Here is a 19,458-nt window from a genome sequence, read left to right as displayed (position 1 = left end):
AAAGTGCTTGGGTTGGGCTGGAGAAATGGCTCAGTGGTTAAGAGCACTGACAGCTCTTTGGGAGGACCCGGGTTCAATTCCCAGCACCCAGATGGCAGCTCACACCTGTCTGTAACTCCAGTTCCGGAGGATCTGATACCCATGGCAAAAACATCAATGCACATAAAGTTTAAGGGGAAGAAACAGTGCTTGGATGACCACAAGGACAGGCGTGCAGCCACAGGGTCTGGGAAGCCTCGTTAGTCACCCCACCTGCTGCCATAACCTGACAAAGCAACTTCAGGGAGAGAGAATTCAGTTGTGGTGAGGAAGTCATGACCACAGACGCTTGAAGTGGCTGGTCACCGTGCACCTGTAGTGAGGAGGCAAAGACAGATAGTGCCTAGCTCACGTTCAACTTTATTTTTTTCCCTAAGACAGGGTTTCCCTATTTAGCTCTGGCTGTCCTGGAGCTTACTCTGTAGACCAGGCTGGCCTTGAACACGCAGATCCGCCTGCCTCTGCCTCCCGAGTGCTGGGATGAAAAGAGTGTGTCACCATGCCTGACTCACTTTGAACTCTTTCATTCGGTCTGGGACCCCAGCCTGTGGAATGGTGGCCCCCGAAATTAACATGGGTTCTGCTGCTTCAGTTAACCTAATGTAGAGAATCCCTCACTAGCGTCACCCGTGTGTTCTAGGTGACTGCAGATCCTGTGAGGTTGGCTGTAGTCACACACAGGCCCTCCGGTGGGAAACCACTGCAGGACTTGGCGCTTGTAAAGGCTTCCATCAGATTTGCATATTCTTCTTTGGGAATCCACCTGATTTGGCTTCAAGCTAATTCAGAAGCACTGAGCAGTCACCTGCATCCCAAGGGGACGGGGAGGTGGTGGTGGAGGAGGAGGAGGAGGAGGTGGAGGAGCCGCCACCTACCTCATGGATTTCGTGTAATAATGAATATAAGAACAGCTCTTTCTGAGTCTGATGGTGCACAGCCACAAATCAGGAATTTGAGAGGCTAAGGCAGGAGGATTTTGAAGCTGAAATTAGTTTTAGCCACGTAAGGAGATTCTGTCTCAAAACCTTCCATGGGGTCTCACATAGCCCCCTATGTAGCTGAGGATGACCTTGAACTGTGTGTGTTAGTGAATTGTGTGCGTGTGTGCGTGTGTACATGTACACACACCAGGCCCATCCGAGCCACCCCATGCACGTGGAGGTCAGAGGATAACCTCTGTGAGTCACTTCTCTCCTTCCGTTGTGGCTGTGGGAATTGAAGGCAGGTCATCAGGCCTGTGTGGAAAATTGCTTTTGCTTTCTGGGCCACCTTCCTTGCCTGACCTTGAACTTCTAATCTTCCTGCCTCCACCTCTGGAGTGCTTAGTTTACAGGTGTGCTCCATCACTACGCTGGGGTTTGGTGCTGGGAAATGAACCCAAGCCTGTAGGTATACAGGTGCGTACTCTACCTACTGAGCTACATCCCTGCTGAAAATACTTTTTTATAATTTATTTATTAATTTTATTTGTATCGGTGTTTTGCCTGCATGTATGTCTGTGAGGGTGTCAGGTCCCCTGGAACTGGAATTACAGACAGTTGTGAGCTGCCATGTAGGTGCTGAGAATTGAACCCTTGTCCTCTGGAAGAGCAGCCAGTGCTCTTAACTCCTGAGCCATCTCTCCAGCCCCCTAAAAATATTTTTTAAGCACAACTGTTAGGCTGTCACTGTACCTGCTCTTATCAGGTGACTGATGAGAGCAATGTTATTTTTGGAGTTTCCCCGAGTTCTACCTAAAAAGGCCACTAGTGTCCTGTCACCCATTCTTTAGTGACAGGAAGAAAACTTAGACTTGTCTTAGAATTTGGCCTATGGTGCTGAAGGACCCAAGTTGAGCCCCAGATCCCTTCCTGTTCTGAGGACTCTGGAGTCTGAAGTCAGGGCTGTCTCTCTGCCGGTATGACCTGCTACTCTGGTCACCCAAATGCTGCACGGGGTCACTGGCCCTGAGACATCAGGCTCTAAGGAAGCCTCATGGGGGTCTGTGTGGTTGAGGGTCTCGGCCCCTGCCGTCTCTCTGGTTTGCGTCTCTCTCCTGTTTGTTCACAGCCCTTGTAAAGTTCCTGTGTTCAGGCCCTGAGAACACCCGACAGCAGGCCTGTGTGGCAGGACAGAGGACAGGAAACGTCACACGGGTGAAGCAGTCAGCTTCTGTGTGTAAATAATTAGAAAGTGACTGGGGCTGGCTGGAAAAGTGTCCTGCAGTCCCGGAGTTGATCGTTAGGTAGAGGTCAGGATGAGCAAATGGCAGAGTGCTTTTAGTTTTGAGTCAAGGTCTCCGGTAGTCCATCCTGGCCTTGAACCTTGTAGAGGAGGATGGCCTTGAACTGACTCTCCTGCCTCCATCCTCACCTGCAATGCTGAAATAGAAGCATGTCCCACCCCACTCATTTCTACGTGGTGCTGGAGATCAAGACCCAGGGCTCCATTAGGCAAGCAACTTAGCCACATCGCCAGCTTTTTGTTGATGCTGAGGACGTCTCCCTGTGTGGTTCTGGCTGGCCTGGAACTCACTCTGGAAAACGGACAGTCCTGCCTCAGCCTCCCCAGTCCTGGGACCTCAGCCATGTCCCAGCAGGGTATTTCTAACCACATTGCCTCTTTAGAGGTTGATTTCTGGATGGGGCAGTTCAGTAAGTCCCTGTGGCATCAGAACTGCCTGGGATATCCCACAGCTGAGAAGTTTGCAGGAGTTCTGTATCGGTCCAGACCCTGGTTGTACTAGATCCTGTGTTGAAACCCCTAGGGAAATAACCCAATCACAGCACTGCTTTGCCACGGAGCCTCCAGAAGCCCCAGCGGGGAAAACCTCTCACCAGCTTAAAGCAGGCCTCTCCAAAGTGCCAGCGCCCAGCTTACACTCTTGTCTTAGCTCTCTTGCTGTTTGCTAATAAGATATGCAAATTACCAGGGCTGTGAAATCCTAGACCCATTCCATCTTCTGTTTAATTAGCATTTAATCTAATCTGGTTTTAATTTTTTCACACTGGCACCCTAATTAAATGTTAGGGTGTTAGTCTTAACAATTAAATTATATTGGCAAATAGAGTCTTCAAGAAACTTGACCTTTTTCAAGTCAGCGCCCTCTCCAGCTAGATGCAGATATTAATTAGATTCTGTGAGATGTGGCTTCTAGGTTCATTGATGAACCCATTCAGCTGTTTTCCTGTGGTTATGGTCCTCGATGCCATGAGGGGCACACAGCCAGTGAGCTGGCCCCTGCAGACAGTGGGTTCCAGCTGAACGGGTTTGTCAAAAGCCTCCTGAGGGCCAAGTTGAACTGACTGAGCCCCACGGCTTACACTTCAGCAGTGGGAGACTGGGCAGAAAGGCTGGGGTGGAAGGCGGGGCTTAGGCCTGGAGGCCTGGAGCGACCTTGAAGTGGTTTTCCCCTCTCATTGATATAAGCTCGTCCTTAACTTGTGATTCTCAAGTGATGACCGCTGGGAATGTTGTGACTTGAGTAAGTCGCATGGTGTCTAGAGATACCACTGTATTCCACAGCAATCCTTTGGGGGTGGAGTGCAGAGGCGGGAGGCTTTGCCGCTACCAGCTGAGACAGGGTTCAGAGGTTACCGGAGTAGAGATCGGGGGCAACAGATAGAACAGTTTGAAGAATAGTTTTCCTAGTGAGGGAGCAGATGGGTGGCCGAGGAAACCCCAAAACATGGCTTGGTGGGAATTCAAGACAGGCTTAGCAATGATGGAAGCCAAGGTCGTCTCCCCCACCACATACCAGTGAAGGATGCTGCTAGAGCCATGCTGCCGTGGGAAGGCACAGTTCATGGCAACTTCTCATTGAGCTGCCCCAAGCCCCAGCCTCTTGCTTTACTCTTCGGAGAAAGCCCAGGTCCTCTGGTGTCTCATGGTATACATACGCTTGTGCCTCTGAGTGCAGATCTGTAGCACAGTTTTAAACCTCCAGAGGAAAGTCCCAGAACATTCACATAGCAGTAGTATTGTGTTCACAGGTGACCTTTCTACTCTTTGGAGTTTCTGTTTGTGTGTGTGTGTGTATCTGGCTGGCTGGCCACAGGAGCCAGGAGGCCAGGTTAAGACCATCCGTCCGGTCTGGGGTTGCGGGGGCGGCTGTGTTTTTGGTGAGGGACCTACCAGTCCTGGATTTCTTTCTCTATTCTCTATTTCTCTGTACTGTAAGGCAGAGGACAGTTTGCAAGAATCTTTCCTTTTACCTGTGGGTTCCAGATACTAAACATCAGGCATGGCGGCAAGGTCTGTTACCGACCTGCCTGGCCTTTTCTCTGGCCTACTTTTTTGTGCTACCTTATTTGCGTGCTCGCCTGGTCTACAAAGCCGGCCTCTCTGGGGCAACATGAAGACTTAGAACACTGTCACCTCTTCCAGGTTTTCCGGACAGACTTGATCACAGCCATGAAGATCCCAGATTCGTACCAGCTCAGCCCGGATGACTACTACATCTTGGCGGACCCATGGCGGCAAGAATGGGAGAAAGGTGTGCAGGTACCTGCCGGAGCGGAGGCCATGCCAGAGCCTGTGGTGAGGTGAGCCAGGTGGCCAGGCTAGGACCATTGGGTGAGGGCATGGAGGGGAGGCTGGTTTTGGTGAGAGAGCTACCAGTTCTGAAATTCCTTCCCATCCTGTCTCTGTTGGTGGTTAATTCTCTTTCCAGATAAAAACAACAACAACACCACCACACACACACACACACACACACACACACACACACACACACACACACACACACACACCTAGAAATACTGATAGGGATAGAGACCTAGGAGGCTTTGGGCTTGAACTCAGCTCTGAAGCCAAATTACCTTGGTTCAAATTGCCTTTTGCCTTCAATAGGACCTTGAGCCAGAAATGTAATCTTTCTGGGTCTCGTTTCTCTTGTTTCTGAAGTAAGGGTGATGATTGTTTTCCTTGTGGTTGGAGAAGGTGAAGTGAATAGTGCATGCCCAAAGACTCAAGTGGGACCTGTGTACAGCAGATGTTATAGAAATGGCTAGGGTTGGAATGTTGCCATTCTGCACATCAGACAGAGCGGGCCAGGGAAGTCTACAGACTTTTGACCATCCCTTACAATGAGAATAAGCCATGGTCTGAAGTTCTTTTAAACTACCCTTTGAAGAAGTTCTTAGAGGGAGAATCCTGGTGTCCATCACCCACTAGAGACCTAGGAAGCACTCGCTGGTGTCACCCACTGAGAAGTCTGTCCAGTAGGTCTTACTGGGTCAAAGTAGAATCCTCAAGGGCTTTGTAACCTGCTGGTCTTGTGGGCAGAGACTCTTGCCGGGATGTAACCACATATGGTCTTGCCTTAAACTATAATAGACTGTGCTCAGGTGTTTGATTCTGAACCTGAGGGGACTGGTGGCCTAGCCTCCCTGTCCCGACAGCTCACCTGAGTTGGGCAGTTTGTGTTAATAATGCCCTTTCCTGGGCTCGATAGCTTTGTGGCTTTTACTTTGGAGGCCAAGTAGATGAAGGTCAGGGCAAAGGTCACAGCTGTCCCCTCCTTCGACATTGGCACATGGCTTCCTGGCAACCACATGTGAAGAGCCTGTTTCATCCAAGCCCTGTGCTAGGATTGCAGACAAGGGATACTCAGACCAACCCAGGTACTCTGAGGGACTGGGAGTGGGAAGGCCTTTCCTCCAGTGACATTAGCATCTGGGGCCCTCTGAGAATCATCCGGAATGCCTGGGAACATACAATGGGTGGGTGGGTGGGTGGGTAGATAGATTGGTGAATGGATAGGTGGGTGGGTGGGTGGATGGATAGATGAATGGGTTGGTGGATGGATAGATGGATGGGTGAGTGGATCGAGTGGGGGGGGTGGATCAATCCTTTCTTAGTATCCATATCCCTTCTAGGGCCTGTAACTTGGGCCAAGATCATAGTGAGTTTAGTGTCCTGACCTTGTCAGTCAGGAGAACCTTGACCTGACTTCTCTGAGGCAGTGTGCTCCTCTGTGAAACGGGGATGATACCAATATGAGTGACCACCTGATGATGTGGGCATCAGGATTAAATGAGAATCCTCATGCTAAGCTGTCACCGCATGTGCCAAGGCCAGGGGGCTGAAGAGGGACAGGCTAGGCACAGAACAGAGAAGCAAGTCCTGACCTCTCTACTTGATGACAGCGTCAGGTGCTTCTGGGAACATCTACTAGCATGAATGACAGTTTTTTGCAGTTGCTTCTACTCCTTGGTGGCTTGGCTTCATTCGGTCTCTGTAGGATATTTTATCTAATGACATGGAGAGAGGCCAGCTGTCCTGGCCTCTTTTTTTTTTTTTTTGAGACGTGGTCGCATGTCCCAGGCCAACCTTGAACTTACTATATATCCAAGGACATACAATATTATATATATATATATATATAAAACTATGTAATCTTTTTCCTTTTTAAAAAGAACTTTATTTATTTTATGTGTATGGGTGTTTTCCCAGTGTGTGCCCACAGAGGCCAAGAGGTGTTGGATCCTCTTGGAATTAAGAGTTACAGGTGGTGTTTAGCCACCATGTATGTGCTGGGAACTGAACCCGGGTCCCTTGGAGAAGCAGTCAGTGCTCTTAACCCCTGAGCCATCTCTCGACCCCATCCACAACATTCTTACCAGTGTGCATGACTGCCATAAGTTAAGATATTCAGAGCCTCCCTACACTCAAGGGAAGATGTACTGAGGTGGGCACATGTGTCCTTGGGGTTCACCACACCCCTCCTTCCCAGTCTCCCCGAGATCAGTGCTACCACCTGCCTAGGTGCCTCCCCACTATATAGCCTCCTAGAAGCCTTTGTGGCTGCTGCCTTGGGGGACACTGAGAGCCTCCCAGGCCATCTTCTCGCCATCATTCACACTTGCAGGGTTCATAGTACTGTCCCCATTTTACAGATGAGGAAGTTGGGAAACTCTGGGGAATTTCCTATAGGGCCTAATAGGCCGCTGGTCCAGGAAATGACAGAGCACAGTAACAAACCCTGGGCTGTCCCTGTGAGGCCTAGAGTGAGAACATTAGGCATACTCTGACCCCTGTCCCCCAGATACTGGCCCAGCCTGACTCCTCTGCCCCACCCTGGCCTTTGAGTAGTTCTGCCCGCCTCAGGGGCCGAAATCTGCCCCTGAGGGTTTGCACTGTCCCTTTAGACTTGGTCCTGGGCAAACCCCATCTCTGGTGTTGGTCTTCTCTGGAATACAGGCTCTGCTCTCCCCTGCTGGTCTAAAGCTTTCGTTCTACCCCGTCCAGCCGTCAGCTGTGTCTGAGGGTGAGACCTTGGCTCAGGGTCAGGTCAGTCCACACCTGGTGGGAGAGGCTCTGGCTCGAGCGTGTCTCTCAGCTCTGGCTCCCCAGAGGGCCGGCCAGGTGGTACCAGTGAAGCAAGCAGGTGTGACTGGTGTTATGGCAGTCGGTGGCTGTTTAGACAGGGATGCTCAAACGCTCCACTAAGCGTATATGCTTGGGGCACACACAAAGCTGGACTGTGACAGAATTATAGGCTGTGCTTTTAAGAGATGTTCATTTGGAGTGGCAGTTTCTTGGGAAAGGCAGCAGCATTTGGTTGGACTGAGGGCGTAGCATTGGCTTCTATTTGGAATCATCTACTTGGCGTGGGAGGAGAGACCCGCCATCATTGTCACCTAAGACTCCGATGAGGGCTTCTCATGTGGGGTGGTGCTGCTGACCCTTCACCTTTGACCCCTTCCCTGTCTCCTGTCCGAATGACCTCCAAGCCTATACAAGTCTTTTCTCCCTGCTTGCACCTCTGCCTCCCTGTGCCCAGCATCCTTCCTGTCCCCGTGCTGACACCAAGGCATTTCCTGAAGCCTGGGGCCCTCCCTGAAGCTCAGCCCTGTCTCTGTGCCATCTTGAACCCTCCCTTCCCTCCCCAGCCCAAGCTGAGTCACAGCCCTTGGCAAGCCCTACCTCCGACCCCGGGAGGCCTCCTGGGCAAGTGTGGGGCCTCTCAGGCCTGGCAGGGCTGGCCAGATGGAGGCCAGGCTCCAGACAATAACCATGGCAACCAGTGGGGTATGGGAAGGGCTGGCATTTTGAACTGGCCTCAAAATCTGATGGGTAGCACACAGATGTGTGAAGAGGACCCCACCCATCTGAGGCAAAATGCCCCTTATTTCCCATTTCAGGGGGAGAAAGGTGGTTGACATCTAGAGATCTCACACACACAAGCACGCGCGCGCGCGCCCCCTCAACACCCCCCATACCTAGCACTCAGTGAAGAGCTTCCTTTGTGTTAATCCTGGCCATCTTCTCACCAAGTGCCTAAGATAGGTTGTGTTATTGTATTAGTGGTGCTCTGTTTGAGGAGTGGGAACCTGAGGGGACAGACAGACAGATGGAAGTTTGGTACCTGCAGCAGGTCCCGGGCCTGAGACAGTTTCAAAGTTTGGGGAGGCAAGCTGAAGCAGCAAGAAACAGGATGCCTATGTGGTCCATGGTGTGTGGCCAACATGTCACTGTGGCAAGAGACCTTTAATCCAGAAAGCCTTCTTCCTGAGTTGTACAGTGGAAACCTGTACAACTCGAACTCCTGAGAAAAACGCACAGACTCACTTCAACTCAAGACCGTGACACCTCCAGGTTGTTGATGATAAGGGACCAGGGTTATGAAGCCATGTAGACAGTCTTTGGTCCTAGCCTGGAGAGGTATGCCAAAGGGTCTAGAGTCCAGCTGGCTCTATCTCACTTGTCCCCAAGTAGCTGGCACAGGGCATTGCCCAAGATGGCACTCGGGACACCTCCTGCAGACCAGGTCGAGAACAGCCCTGGCTGGGCAAGGCAGATGTTACTGTGGTAGGCCAGAACTACATGTCATTACCACATGGACCTCACTCTGCCTGCCTCACAGCCCTTAGGGTCTACTAGTCCTGTAGATCCATAGTTAATGGAGTCTGTAAGGCAAGCTGGCAACAAGGAAAGAAATGGAAATGAGGGATGGGCCCTTTGGGGCATCAGCATCTCATGTCGTACCCTGGGCCACCAGTTCCTCAGCCGGGCTGACTGAGAACCAGTTAAGGCCCTTTCCTTTACCACTCCCGTTCTTGGTTTCACAGGCTCCTCCCACCACTGAAAGGCCCCCCTACACAGGTGTCCCCAGACAGCCCCACACTTGGTGAGGGTGCCCACCCTGACTGGCCAGGAGGCAGCCGCTATGACCTGGATGAAATCGATGCCTATTGGTTGGAACTCCTCAACTCTGAACTCAAGGAGATGGGTAGGTAACCCTTCTGTGCCAGGTGTAAGTTGTAAGTGTTAGGGCCTGTCTTTTTCCAGACCCCTGATAGTGTCTACACCTCCAGCAAGGCTGTGGCTGTGACTGGGGACATCCCTACAGCTTTACTGTCAGGTGTGGCTTTCATTGTCTCTGCTTTCCAAGTATCTATAGTTGTCAGGGGGCGGTAAAGATAGCAAGTAAGTCACTGGGCTCAGTGACACATGGAGAGAGCGTGTAGGTAGAACTGGTGTTAGTGGGCATGCACCTCCTGGATGAAGCCTATTGATATGTCCCTGGTCATTATCTGAATGTACACAGATAACGGACACACAGTACAAGCAGATTTCTGGAGCCAGCTGCATCCCAGAGACACCCTGTGTTGCATGCATGCACACGTGAGGGAGTGGTGGAGGGTAGGCTGTAGACCATGAGGCAGCCATGATGGGCGGGAACCTTTGGGACTGGGTGGTTCATTTGTCCTTGATGGAGCTGAGGTCCAGGTCACACTGTAGATGGATGAATGGAGCCTTCCCCATGGCATTTGCCCTGATTGCTGCAAAGTCTGCTGAACTAATGGTGTCCTCTGCCGTCCTGCCCACAGAGAGGCCCGAGCTGGATGAGCTAACGTTAGAGCGTGTTCTAGAAGAGCTAGAGACTTTGTGCCACCAGAACATGGCACAGGCCATTGAGACACAGGAGGGGCTGGGCATCGAGTACGATGAGGACGTTGTCTGTGACGTGTGCCGGTCCCCTGAAGGCGAGGATGGTAACGAGATGGTCTTCTGTGACAAGTGCAATGTCTGTGTGCACCAGGTGGGTGGACCCTGTCACTCTCTTCCACACCATATGACATGTGCTGCCTGAACCCTGATGAGGCTGGTTAGTTGGTTATAGGAGCATTGGCACTGTAGACCAAGATCCCTGAGAAGGACTAGAGGCAGAGACATTAGTAACATTAGTGCCTTGCAGTACCTGGGACATCCAGGGCCTCCTTGGCTCAGACCTGCTAGCCAGACCTAAGCAAGTATCCTTTAGAGAGTCTGTCTTCTCTATGTCTTTCTCGGGTATTCCCCTCCCAAAACTGCCCCAGCTCCTCACATCCTGACCTTAAAGGGACAGCAGCAGCAGGTCTTGATGGAGAGCCAAGCTGCCTACCTTCAAAGCATCGTTCTGCCTTTCACAGTTTATGAGACTTAGGGCAAAGTTCTTAGCTTCCCTGGAGACCCTGTTCTGTAAACTATAAATGTGAGCCGTCAGAGCAGAGATGTAAGTATGACTGTGTGGGAGCATGCTTGCCTGATATTCAGGAGGCCTTGGATTCAACCCCCAGCATTACCCCCAACTCCCCAAAAGTGAATTGTTGATGATCAATTATTTGCTTAGTGAAAAATAGCAGGGTTGAGCCTATGAGATGGCTCAGTGTGTAAAGGCACCTGCTGGAAAGCATGGTGACCTGAGTTCAATACCCATATACAGATGGAAGGAGAGAACCTCAGACTTTCACATGTTTCACAGGTCCATGCCTGCGATATTCTGTCCCCGGTAAATTAACTTAAGAAATACATACAGTATGACTATGCTAGAGTATTTCTTTTTTGTTGTTGTTTTTGTTTTTTTGTTTTTTGAGACGGTTTCTCTGTGTAGTTTTGGTGCTTGTCCTGGATCTGGCTCTGTAGACCAGGCTGGCCTCGAACTCACAGAGATTCACCTGGCTCTGCCTCTCGAGTGCTGGGATTAAAGGCCCAGCCACTAGAGTATTTCTTACTGTTGTTACTGTAACAGAGCAAGCCAGAGTCCCTTTCTTTTCTTTTTGAGATTTATTCTTGTTTTTTTTTTTTTAAAGTGTGTGTGGGAGTGGGTAATTATGCATGTATAAGTGGCTGCCCATGGAGGCCAGAAGCAGCCAATCCCGCTGGAGCTGGACTTAGAGGTGGATGTGAACTGTCTGATGTGGGTGCTGGGAACTGAACTGGTCCTCTGAAAGAGCAGAGGAGGCCATTGGATCCCCTGGAATTGGAGTTAGATATGTTTGTCAGCCACCATGTGGGTGCTGGGGACTGAACTGGTCCTCTGCAAGAGCAGCAAACACTCTTAACTGCTGAGCATCTCTCCAGCCCATAGATCCCCTTTCTTGATCTCAGGTCCTGAGCCTCTGGGTCCTTTGTATCTGTGGCCTTGTGGCCCAGACCTGACTTGGAGCCAGGGGACGCCACTCTGGCCCCCAACTTTGAGGCACATGTTCCCACGACAGCTGAACTAGACAGATCCTGGGAAGCTGAGGAGCGGGGACTTGAGCTAGTTACCCAGCAGCTTTTGGGTCCATGTGTGTCTCCTCCACCATGGCATGACGGTGGAAGTTGGGGTGGCTACTGTTTTCACAGACTCCTATATAAAAAAGAATGAAAACTTAGACCTTGGTCTTGGGAAGCTTAGAACCACTTTTGTATTCAATTCAGGAAGCAGTTGAGGTTCTCCCTAAAGCCCGTGCTGGTTAGGAACTTTGGGCTGACACAGGTCTTCCAGCAAAGAACAGCTCCCACCTCTTTACCAGAGGATGGGAATGTACACCCTCAGGAACTCTCTGCCACCCAGTGTAGCTTGGGGACAGAGCTGGCACACAGGCAAGTCACTGACCAGACATAGCCAGTTTGCCAACGCCCCTGACCCACGACCACCTGCTCTGTTCCCAGGCATGCTACGGGATCCTCAAGGTGCCTACGGGCAGCTGGCTGTGCCGGACATGTGCCCTGGGAGTCCAGCCCAAGTGCCTGCTCTGCCCCAAGCGAGGAGGAGCCTTGAAGCCCACCAGAAGTGGGACCAAGTGGGTACACGTCAGCTGTGCCCTGTGGATTCCTGAGGTGTGTAGGCATGGGATTTCTGGGAGTAGAACATGGGGAAGGGATGTGTGGAGAGCTCAGGTTGGGCCTGGCAGAATTCAGTGAGAGTACAGGAAGGAAGGGGCTGTTGGGCTCCCGTGAAGACTCAGGGAGACAAGTCTAGGAATAACTGGGAACACTGTCTGTGGACCTGGTCATGGGTCAGGTGCAGTTTCTGTTGTGGAGTATCGAACCACTGGGACATTCAGGAGGGATGATTTAAGGTCCAGACTTCAGCCAAGTCGGGGGACTCAGATGATGAGATCCATTGAAACAAGGCTTTGGTTAAAATCAGAGTGGGAAAAAAAGAAGAGAAAAAAAAAATCAGAGCAAAACCAGCCTTGGTGGTACATGCCTGCAAATCCAGCCCTTGAAAGATGGAGGTAGAAGGTAAAAGGCTCAAAGTCTTCAGCAGCTACATCTTGAGTTCAATGCTAGCCTGGGCTGTATGATATCCTTCTCAAAACCAAGCAGGACACAGACAGTCCCCTAGTCTGGAGGGTTACAGCAGCGAGTTGGTTTGTGGGCCTGCCCTAAAGATGGGATTGGGGTGCAGAGGTAGCCACTGCCTGGGGTCACATGAGAGGGCTGTGGACAGCAGGCTGGGTCCACAGCGGCCATCCGTTTTCTTTCAAATGTGAGACGCTGCAATTCACCAGGGTTTTGGTCAGCTCTTCTGTATTGAAACACCAGTCCCTTGCTGTTGGTGTCTAGAAACAAGCTAGGAGAGAGACCCTGTCATCATGTGGCCCTTCCCTTCCTGATTCTCAGTCCAGAGGTTCCCACTCGGGTCCACCTTACCTTTCTTGGGGTCGTGGTTACTTGGGTCAAATCTGTATCTTGAAGACCAGGACAGCCTCTCTCCTGGTTACAACAGAGACAGACTGACCAATTAAGACCCCATCCTTGGGGGTTGGTGAGATGGCTCAGGAGGTAAAGGTGCTTGCTGCCAAGCTTGACAACCTGAGTTCAGTCCCCAGGTCCTACATAGTGGAAGGAGAGGACTGAATCCTGCAAGTTGTTCTCTGACCTCCACATGTGTACTGAGACATACATGAACCTACATGCACACATGCACCTCTGTCTCAGAGCCTACCTACACTCCCAGGCACACACTTCTCCTAGCCAGCTGCACTCTTTACACACTCCAAATGATTGGCCCAGGCTGGGGAACTCAGACCCCAAGCTCAGGGAGGACTTGGGATTTGTGAGTTCAGCCACGGCTCTGTCTGCTCACTACCTGGTTACAGCAGGCAGCTTCCCTTGTGGGCACTGATGCAGCTCCCTGTATTCTGCCCAGGTCAGCATCGGTTGTCCAGAGAAGATGGAGCCCATTACCAAGATCTCACATATTCCAGCCAGCCGCTGGGCCCTGTCCTGTAGCCTCTGTAAAGAGTGCACGGGCACCTGCATCCAGGTAGGTGGCCTGCTTCTTCCTGCTGCCCTGAGCCTCCTTCTTACCAGACAGATGCCATGGGGTACCTAAAACACCTAGTTAACCACCATCCCCTGCGGCTGTACCTCTGATGGGCCTGAGAGGCTCAGAACTGGGGTCGTGTTTGGTGCATACACCCATCAGGAAGGTAGATTCCATTTATCCCCAGGCTTCCAAAGAATAGGGACAGACCCCACCCATGGAGTGTTAAGACTGTTTGCCCCACAAGAGCAGGTGTCTCTGGGCTTGAAGAGTGATACATTGGCCCTTGAGATTGCCACCCTGATCTGTGAGAGGATGGAGATCTCAATTCCTCTCCAGCTCAGCAAATGGGCCTTCCTGACACAAGACGGACCTACAGGTCTACCTGTGATGATGACTCCCGTCTTGGTGGTCATTAAGCAAGCCCCATGGTTCTGATCCAGATTTGGAGGGAGCTGTGGATTTGCTTTTCCCACAGAGCAGGGGTTGTGGTGCTTCTGGGCTATGCTGTCGGGGTAGAAGACCACATTTGTCCCTCTCCTCTCCCCCAGGAACACAGGTGACCTTGCAAATAAGCCTCCACCCCATTTATCAGCCCTCCAGATGGGCTCTGGACACTCTGGCAGTGGTACCTAGGTTGGATATACTGCTGACGAACTGGTTCCAGCGGTCCAGTCCCCAGCAAGGTTGGGAGGGATGGTTCACTCTTTAGCTGTTTGGATGAGAGAAGGCAGGGATCCAGCTGCTCCCAGAGAGCAGAACCTGGGCAGGCTCCTGGCTTTGATGGCCCTCATCAGCCTCCCCCCCCCCCCCCACCCCCCCCCACCCTCTAATCCCAAAGTCGAATGGCCCACAGGACAGTGCATCTTGTCCCCAGGAGAGTCATCACCTTCTGGTGGTTGTCTTCCTCAAGGTGTCTGGCATGTGCTGTTAACCTTTCCAGCCACCCCGGGGCTCCTGTTTGTCCTGCCAAAGCTCCTTTAACACTGTGGGCTGTTGGAGGGTCTCACCAGCATTGTGTGCTTCCCTCCCCCACCCCGTGCCCTAGATGAACCCCTCCGTGGTTCCTGGGGCTCCTTAGTGCCTGACACTGTCCTTCCCCTCTCCAGTGTTCCATGCCTTCCTGCATCACAGCATTCCATGTCACATGCGCCTTTGACCGCGGCTTGGAAATGCGGACTATATTAGCTGACAACGATGAGGTCAAGTTCAGGTCGCTCTGCCAGGAACACAGTGATGGGGGCCCTCGGCACGAGCCTGCTTCTGAGCCTGCGGAGTCTAGCCAGGCCGTTGAGGACCTGGAGAAGGTGACCCTACGCAAGCAGCGGCTGCAGCAGCTAGAAGAGAACTTCTATGAGCTGGTGGAGCCGGCCGAGGTGGCCGAAAGGCTGGACCTGGCGGAAGCACTGGTCGACTTCATCTACCAGTACTGGAAGCTGAAGAGGAGGGCCAATGCTAACCAGCCGCTGCTGACGCCCAAGACCGATGAGGTGGACAACCTGGCCCAGCAGGAGCAGGATGTCCTCTATCGCCGCCTGAAGCTTTTCACCCACCTGCGGCAGGACCTGGAGAGGGTAAGTGGCCTTGCTTCTGACTCCATGTGCCCTGCTTAGGGGCAGCCAGGACTCGGGGGCGTGAAGGCTGCCGGTTAGAAGACACTATAAGATGACAGGTGCTTCACAGACAGACCCTGCCAGCTCTTGGTCTTTGAGTCTCGTCCATTCCCTTCCTCCCCCCCCCTCCTCTTCTTCCTCCTCCTCCTCTTCTTCTCTCTCTCCCTCTCCCTCTCCCTCACCCTCTCCCTCTTTTGGAGGGGGTGTTTTTCAAGACAGGGTTTCTCTTTGTAACAGCCCTGGCTATCCTGGAACTTGCTCTGTAGCCCAAGTTGGCCTTGAACTTAGATCCACCTGCTTCTGCCTCCCGAGTGCTGGCATTAAAGACGTGTGCCATCACACACCTTTTGAGTCTCTCTTGTTCCAGACCTTTCTCAGGCCTTGGTGAAGGTGGCCTGTAGGGCAGGAGGGGAAGGATACTAGTAGCCATTGCCTTTAGCCCCACTTCTGACCTCTGATAACGATGACCGGGACTGGAGGAGCCAGTGTTACCCAGGAGAACTCTGTCCTGGGGTATTGAGAGCAGGAACTGTCTTGTGCTGGCCAGAACTGGGTAGGCAGGAGTGAATGGTGGGCGTGACGCCCCTGGACTTTCAGGCAGAGAACAAGAAACACGGACTAGATGACACATAACATCACACACCCCCCCCCCCCCCCAAAGAGTTAGTCCAGGCCTGGCCTGGGTGAATGAGCCACACACTTCCATCTTTGTTCTGTGAGACAGGATAGAGGTGTGGCTTGATCCCTGGTGGTACATATGGGGCTGAGGGAGGTGACATGTCTGGATCCGAAGACCATTCCTCTGAACCCAGGAGCTGCTCTGGCGTCTCCTTTCTGAACATTAAATTCTAGGGTTCAGAGAACTGTAGAATTATGTCACGGTGTCCTTTGTGAATCCAGGTAACATGTCGCCTCTTCCTGGGCTGTGTTAGGAAGCAGTCCTGATTGGAAGCCTCAGAGGGACTTCATGGTTGGCTGCTTTTCTTATCTGTGTCTCAGTGAGCCCGTCTGTCAAATGGGTGGGACACCCCAGCAGGTGATGTGCTGTGGCAGCTGGCAGTGACTGTATTCACCTTCCCTGTTTTCTACACATCTACCCTGGGGCCTGGGTAAGAGAAATGACCCTGGTGGCCTAAGAGGGAACTTACTGCCTGACGGCCACTAAGTTTGTCACCAGGGTCAGAAGGCTACGTGGCAAGAGTCACATGTCCCTGGTTCAGCCAGGGCAGAGGGGAAATCGGGTTGCATGGCAGCCACCATTTCCTGGACAGTTCAGCCTCCTGTCACAAGGAGACCACAGCTCCTTCCAGGGTTGTCCTGAGGCCCCCAAGTCCACACCCCCAGGTCTCCAGTGCAGATTGCTATTCCTCTTGTTGCTTCCCAAAGGACCTAGCAGATGTTACATCATGGTCTGTGCTGGCCAGCCCCATTGTGGTCCCCACCTGACTTAACTTCCCGAGGAAGAGCTTCCCTGCCCTGGAGGCAGGCGCAGCCAATGGGGCTCAGGAGGATGAACAGACAGGAAGCCTTCCTCTCCTTGGGCTGGAGCTTGCCTTTGGATTTCGAGGGTGGTGGTGGGAGTCAGAAAAAGCAATATTGGCTGTTTGCAGTTCTGTAGATTTCCCTAAGCAAATGTTTCCTCTTATCCCTCCATCCTCCAATCCGGGTGTCAGCTGGTACAGGGGCTGCTATCTGAGGCTGGTGAGGGCTGGTATGCCAGCAAGCTAGGTAGGCAGGCTCCAAAGGCTCAGGGCAGATAGAGCTGCCACAGACCCCTCCAAGGGCAGGTGACACCTATCTAGGCTTCTAGAAAGAAGTGTGAGAGCCTACTTGGAACTCTGTGAAGTCTCTTGGGAACTTTTGACGGGAGCCCCTGTCTAAACTGCTTCCCAGAAGCCTCCGGGCTGAAGAAGCAAGCTATCAGATACCACTGACACCCAGCCCAGTCCCTCCGAGGACCACATGTTGGTAACAGACCTATGAATATCTGGGGAAGGTTCTCTGCAAAGCCGCCTGGTGGCAGTGGCCTGGCTAGTAGCCCCGTCTCTGACCATGGCCTAGAGCCAATAGCTGAGAGAGTACCCAGCCTTTGACTGGGCACCAGGCCAGCTTGGGCCTGCTTCTGAGTGAAGGTGCAGGATGATGTTGGAGTTAGAGGTCTTGGGTGGTCTGGCCGTTTACTGATTCTAGCGCCCCTCCCCCCCCCCCACCCCCAGCTCTGTAACTGTTTCTGTTTCCTTTTCCAAGAATTGGAAGTAAGGATCCAACTGGCCTTGGGGTCACATAAGGACAGTGATCTCCATTGTCAGTTGTCTTATTTTGTTTGAGGCTAAGTCTCACCCTGTAGCCCAGGCTAGCCTCAGACTCGTGGCAATCCTCCTGCCTCACCCTCTCAAGTACTGGAATACAGGGATATGAGCCCCCTTACCCCAGCCCAATGCAGGTTGATGTTGCCGCTGTTGGCTCCAAAAGCAGTTCAGCTCTTAGAAGAGGGTGAAGCCTGTGTCCCAAGAGTGGGCTCCAGAGAGCAGCAAGACCTGGCACTCCAGCATGGGCATCTTCTCTGATGGTTCAGGAGCAGGGCTGCCACCGGCATGAAATTGATTTTATGGCCAACCCGGACGATGTGCTTTCCTACAAATTTCAGCCGCAGGTCTGGACCTTGGCAGGCAGTGTGGATGGGCACAGCCACTGCAGCCTCCAGAGTTATTCACGGCTGACAGAAAAATTGCAGTAGTGGACATCAGCCCTGCAGATGCCAGCTCATGTCCCCTAGCAACCACGCTGGCTGTCAGGCCCTGCAGGGAAGTGGTTGTGGTTCTTGCTCCATGAGTTATTCCAGAGACTGAACGGACCTTGTGTGGGAGCCAAGAGGGTGGCAGAGGCAGGGATGTCACACGGCCGCCCTGAGATGAGTCTGTGGGAGCCCCACCCCAGCTGCCGCTTACATGGACAGAGAAGACCAGCGGGAAGTGGACCCTGTCTCTTCTGAGTCCCTAGATTGGGGGTCTCTTGCCAAAATCCTTACCAGCACTTGGCTGGTGGCCAGTCACTCTATTCTCCACCTCTGTCACCACCCAGCTCTCCAGCCCTTTGATTTCACTCAGCCCTGTTTAAGGACACCAGTCAATTGGAGAAAGGGCCCACCCTAACCCAGGATGACTTCATCTTTGCTAATTTTATCTTCTGAGGCCTTAAGTCCCATTCTGAGGTTCCCAGCAGGAAATCTTGGGGAATTGAACCCATATAGAGGCCCTGGAAGGTGTAAGTCCGCCAGGAAGTGGTCTGATTTGCATTTCAAGAGCATTGCTGGGGGATGGTTTTACTGTCCCTGTGAAAGGCTAGGGGATCCACAGAACTGGGCTGTGAAGGGAGTTGGTGTCAGTCACAAGGAAAGACTGCTGTAAATGTACTAATGGGTCAGTTGTGGGTGGAGGCTCCCATTTTCAGCCGCCACAACTCTCCTTGGCGCGATAAGACCACCCCCTACCGCACCCACCCCTTGCTGGCTGGCTTTGCCGCCCCCCCCCCCCCCCCCCCCCCCCCCCCCGCTCTATTACACTGTCCCCACAAGGCCTAGTTAGGCCTCCTGCTGGGCTTAGATGCCCCTTTATCCAGGAAGCCTTGCAATCCTCTAGTCTTGGGTCAGAGCCACCTGGTCCTGGGAGTACCTCAGCAAGATCTCTGCCTTGCTGGGTGGCAGGCCCTGGAAAGAAAGAGACCCTGACTGTATTGCTTCCTACAGATTCCTCCCAGACAGTGGGTAGGCTGAGCCAAGCTAGTGTGCAGGCAGGGCTGTGGAGAGGAGGTTGATTGGAAGGTGGGCCATGGTAAGAGGGTCCCTGGCTGTCACCAAGGAGTCAAAATCCAGGGCTATCCCTTGAGGAAGGGGCTGGACATGGGAATTGGTGTAAAGCTGGGGTCAGTGATGTGTGGACCGTGGTGGCCTGGTGTTCACAGTGCAGGTGGGGAGTACACACATGGAATGTCCCAGGAGAGTCCATACTGAATCCATCCTGCTGATGCTTGGAGGCTGGACTGGATCTTCTAGAATCCTCTCCACAACTTGTCTCAGGAAAGGAGGAAGGCCATACTGGACAGAGATCTGGTTATACTCCCTTGAGCTAGAAGGAGGGGTTCTGAATTAAAGGCCACTCCAGGCTGCTTAAGGACAGAGAGACTTAGCTAAGACCCGAAGACCAGCTGTGGGGCCTAGGTGAAGGAAGACCTTGGTGGGGATAGGAGTCAAGCTGAACAGCTGTGGTCAGGAACAGCTGTCCCTGTTTCTGGAAAGCTCCA

General features: G+C 52.5%; 1 protein-coding gene across 4 annotated transcripts in view; it reads left to right on the top strand.

Annotated features, from left to right (window-relative positions):
- Jade2 (jade family PHD finger 2) overlaps positions 1-19,458 on the top strand; it is a 49,440-nt gene that overhangs the window by 21,474 nt on the left and 8,508 nt on the right. For all 4 annotated transcript variants that reach the window (XM_036195592.1, XM_036195593.1, XM_036195590.1 and 1 more), the window contains 6 exons: positions 4,405-4,562; positions 9,093-9,253; positions 9,855-10,066; positions 11,944-12,111; positions 13,430-13,546; positions 14,656-15,120. In XM_036195592.1, the coding sequence (XP_036051485.1) occupies positions 4,405-4,562; positions 9,093-9,253; positions 9,855-10,066; positions 11,944-12,111; positions 13,430-13,546; positions 14,656-15,120 (1,281 nt within the window). The remainder of the gene's footprint in view (positions 1-4,404; positions 4,563-9,092; positions 9,254-9,854; positions 10,067-11,943; positions 12,112-13,429; positions 13,547-14,655; positions 15,121-19,458) is intronic.

This window comes from Onychomys torridus, chromosome 8, assembly GCF_903995425.1.
Source record: "Onychomys torridus chromosome 8, mOncTor1.1, whole genome shotgun sequence".
NCBI lineage: Eukaryota > Metazoa > Chordata > Mammalia > Rodentia > Cricetidae > Onychomys > Onychomys torridus.
Note: the sequence above shows the minus strand (reverse complement) of the source record. Positions and strands in the feature narration are given on the sequence as shown.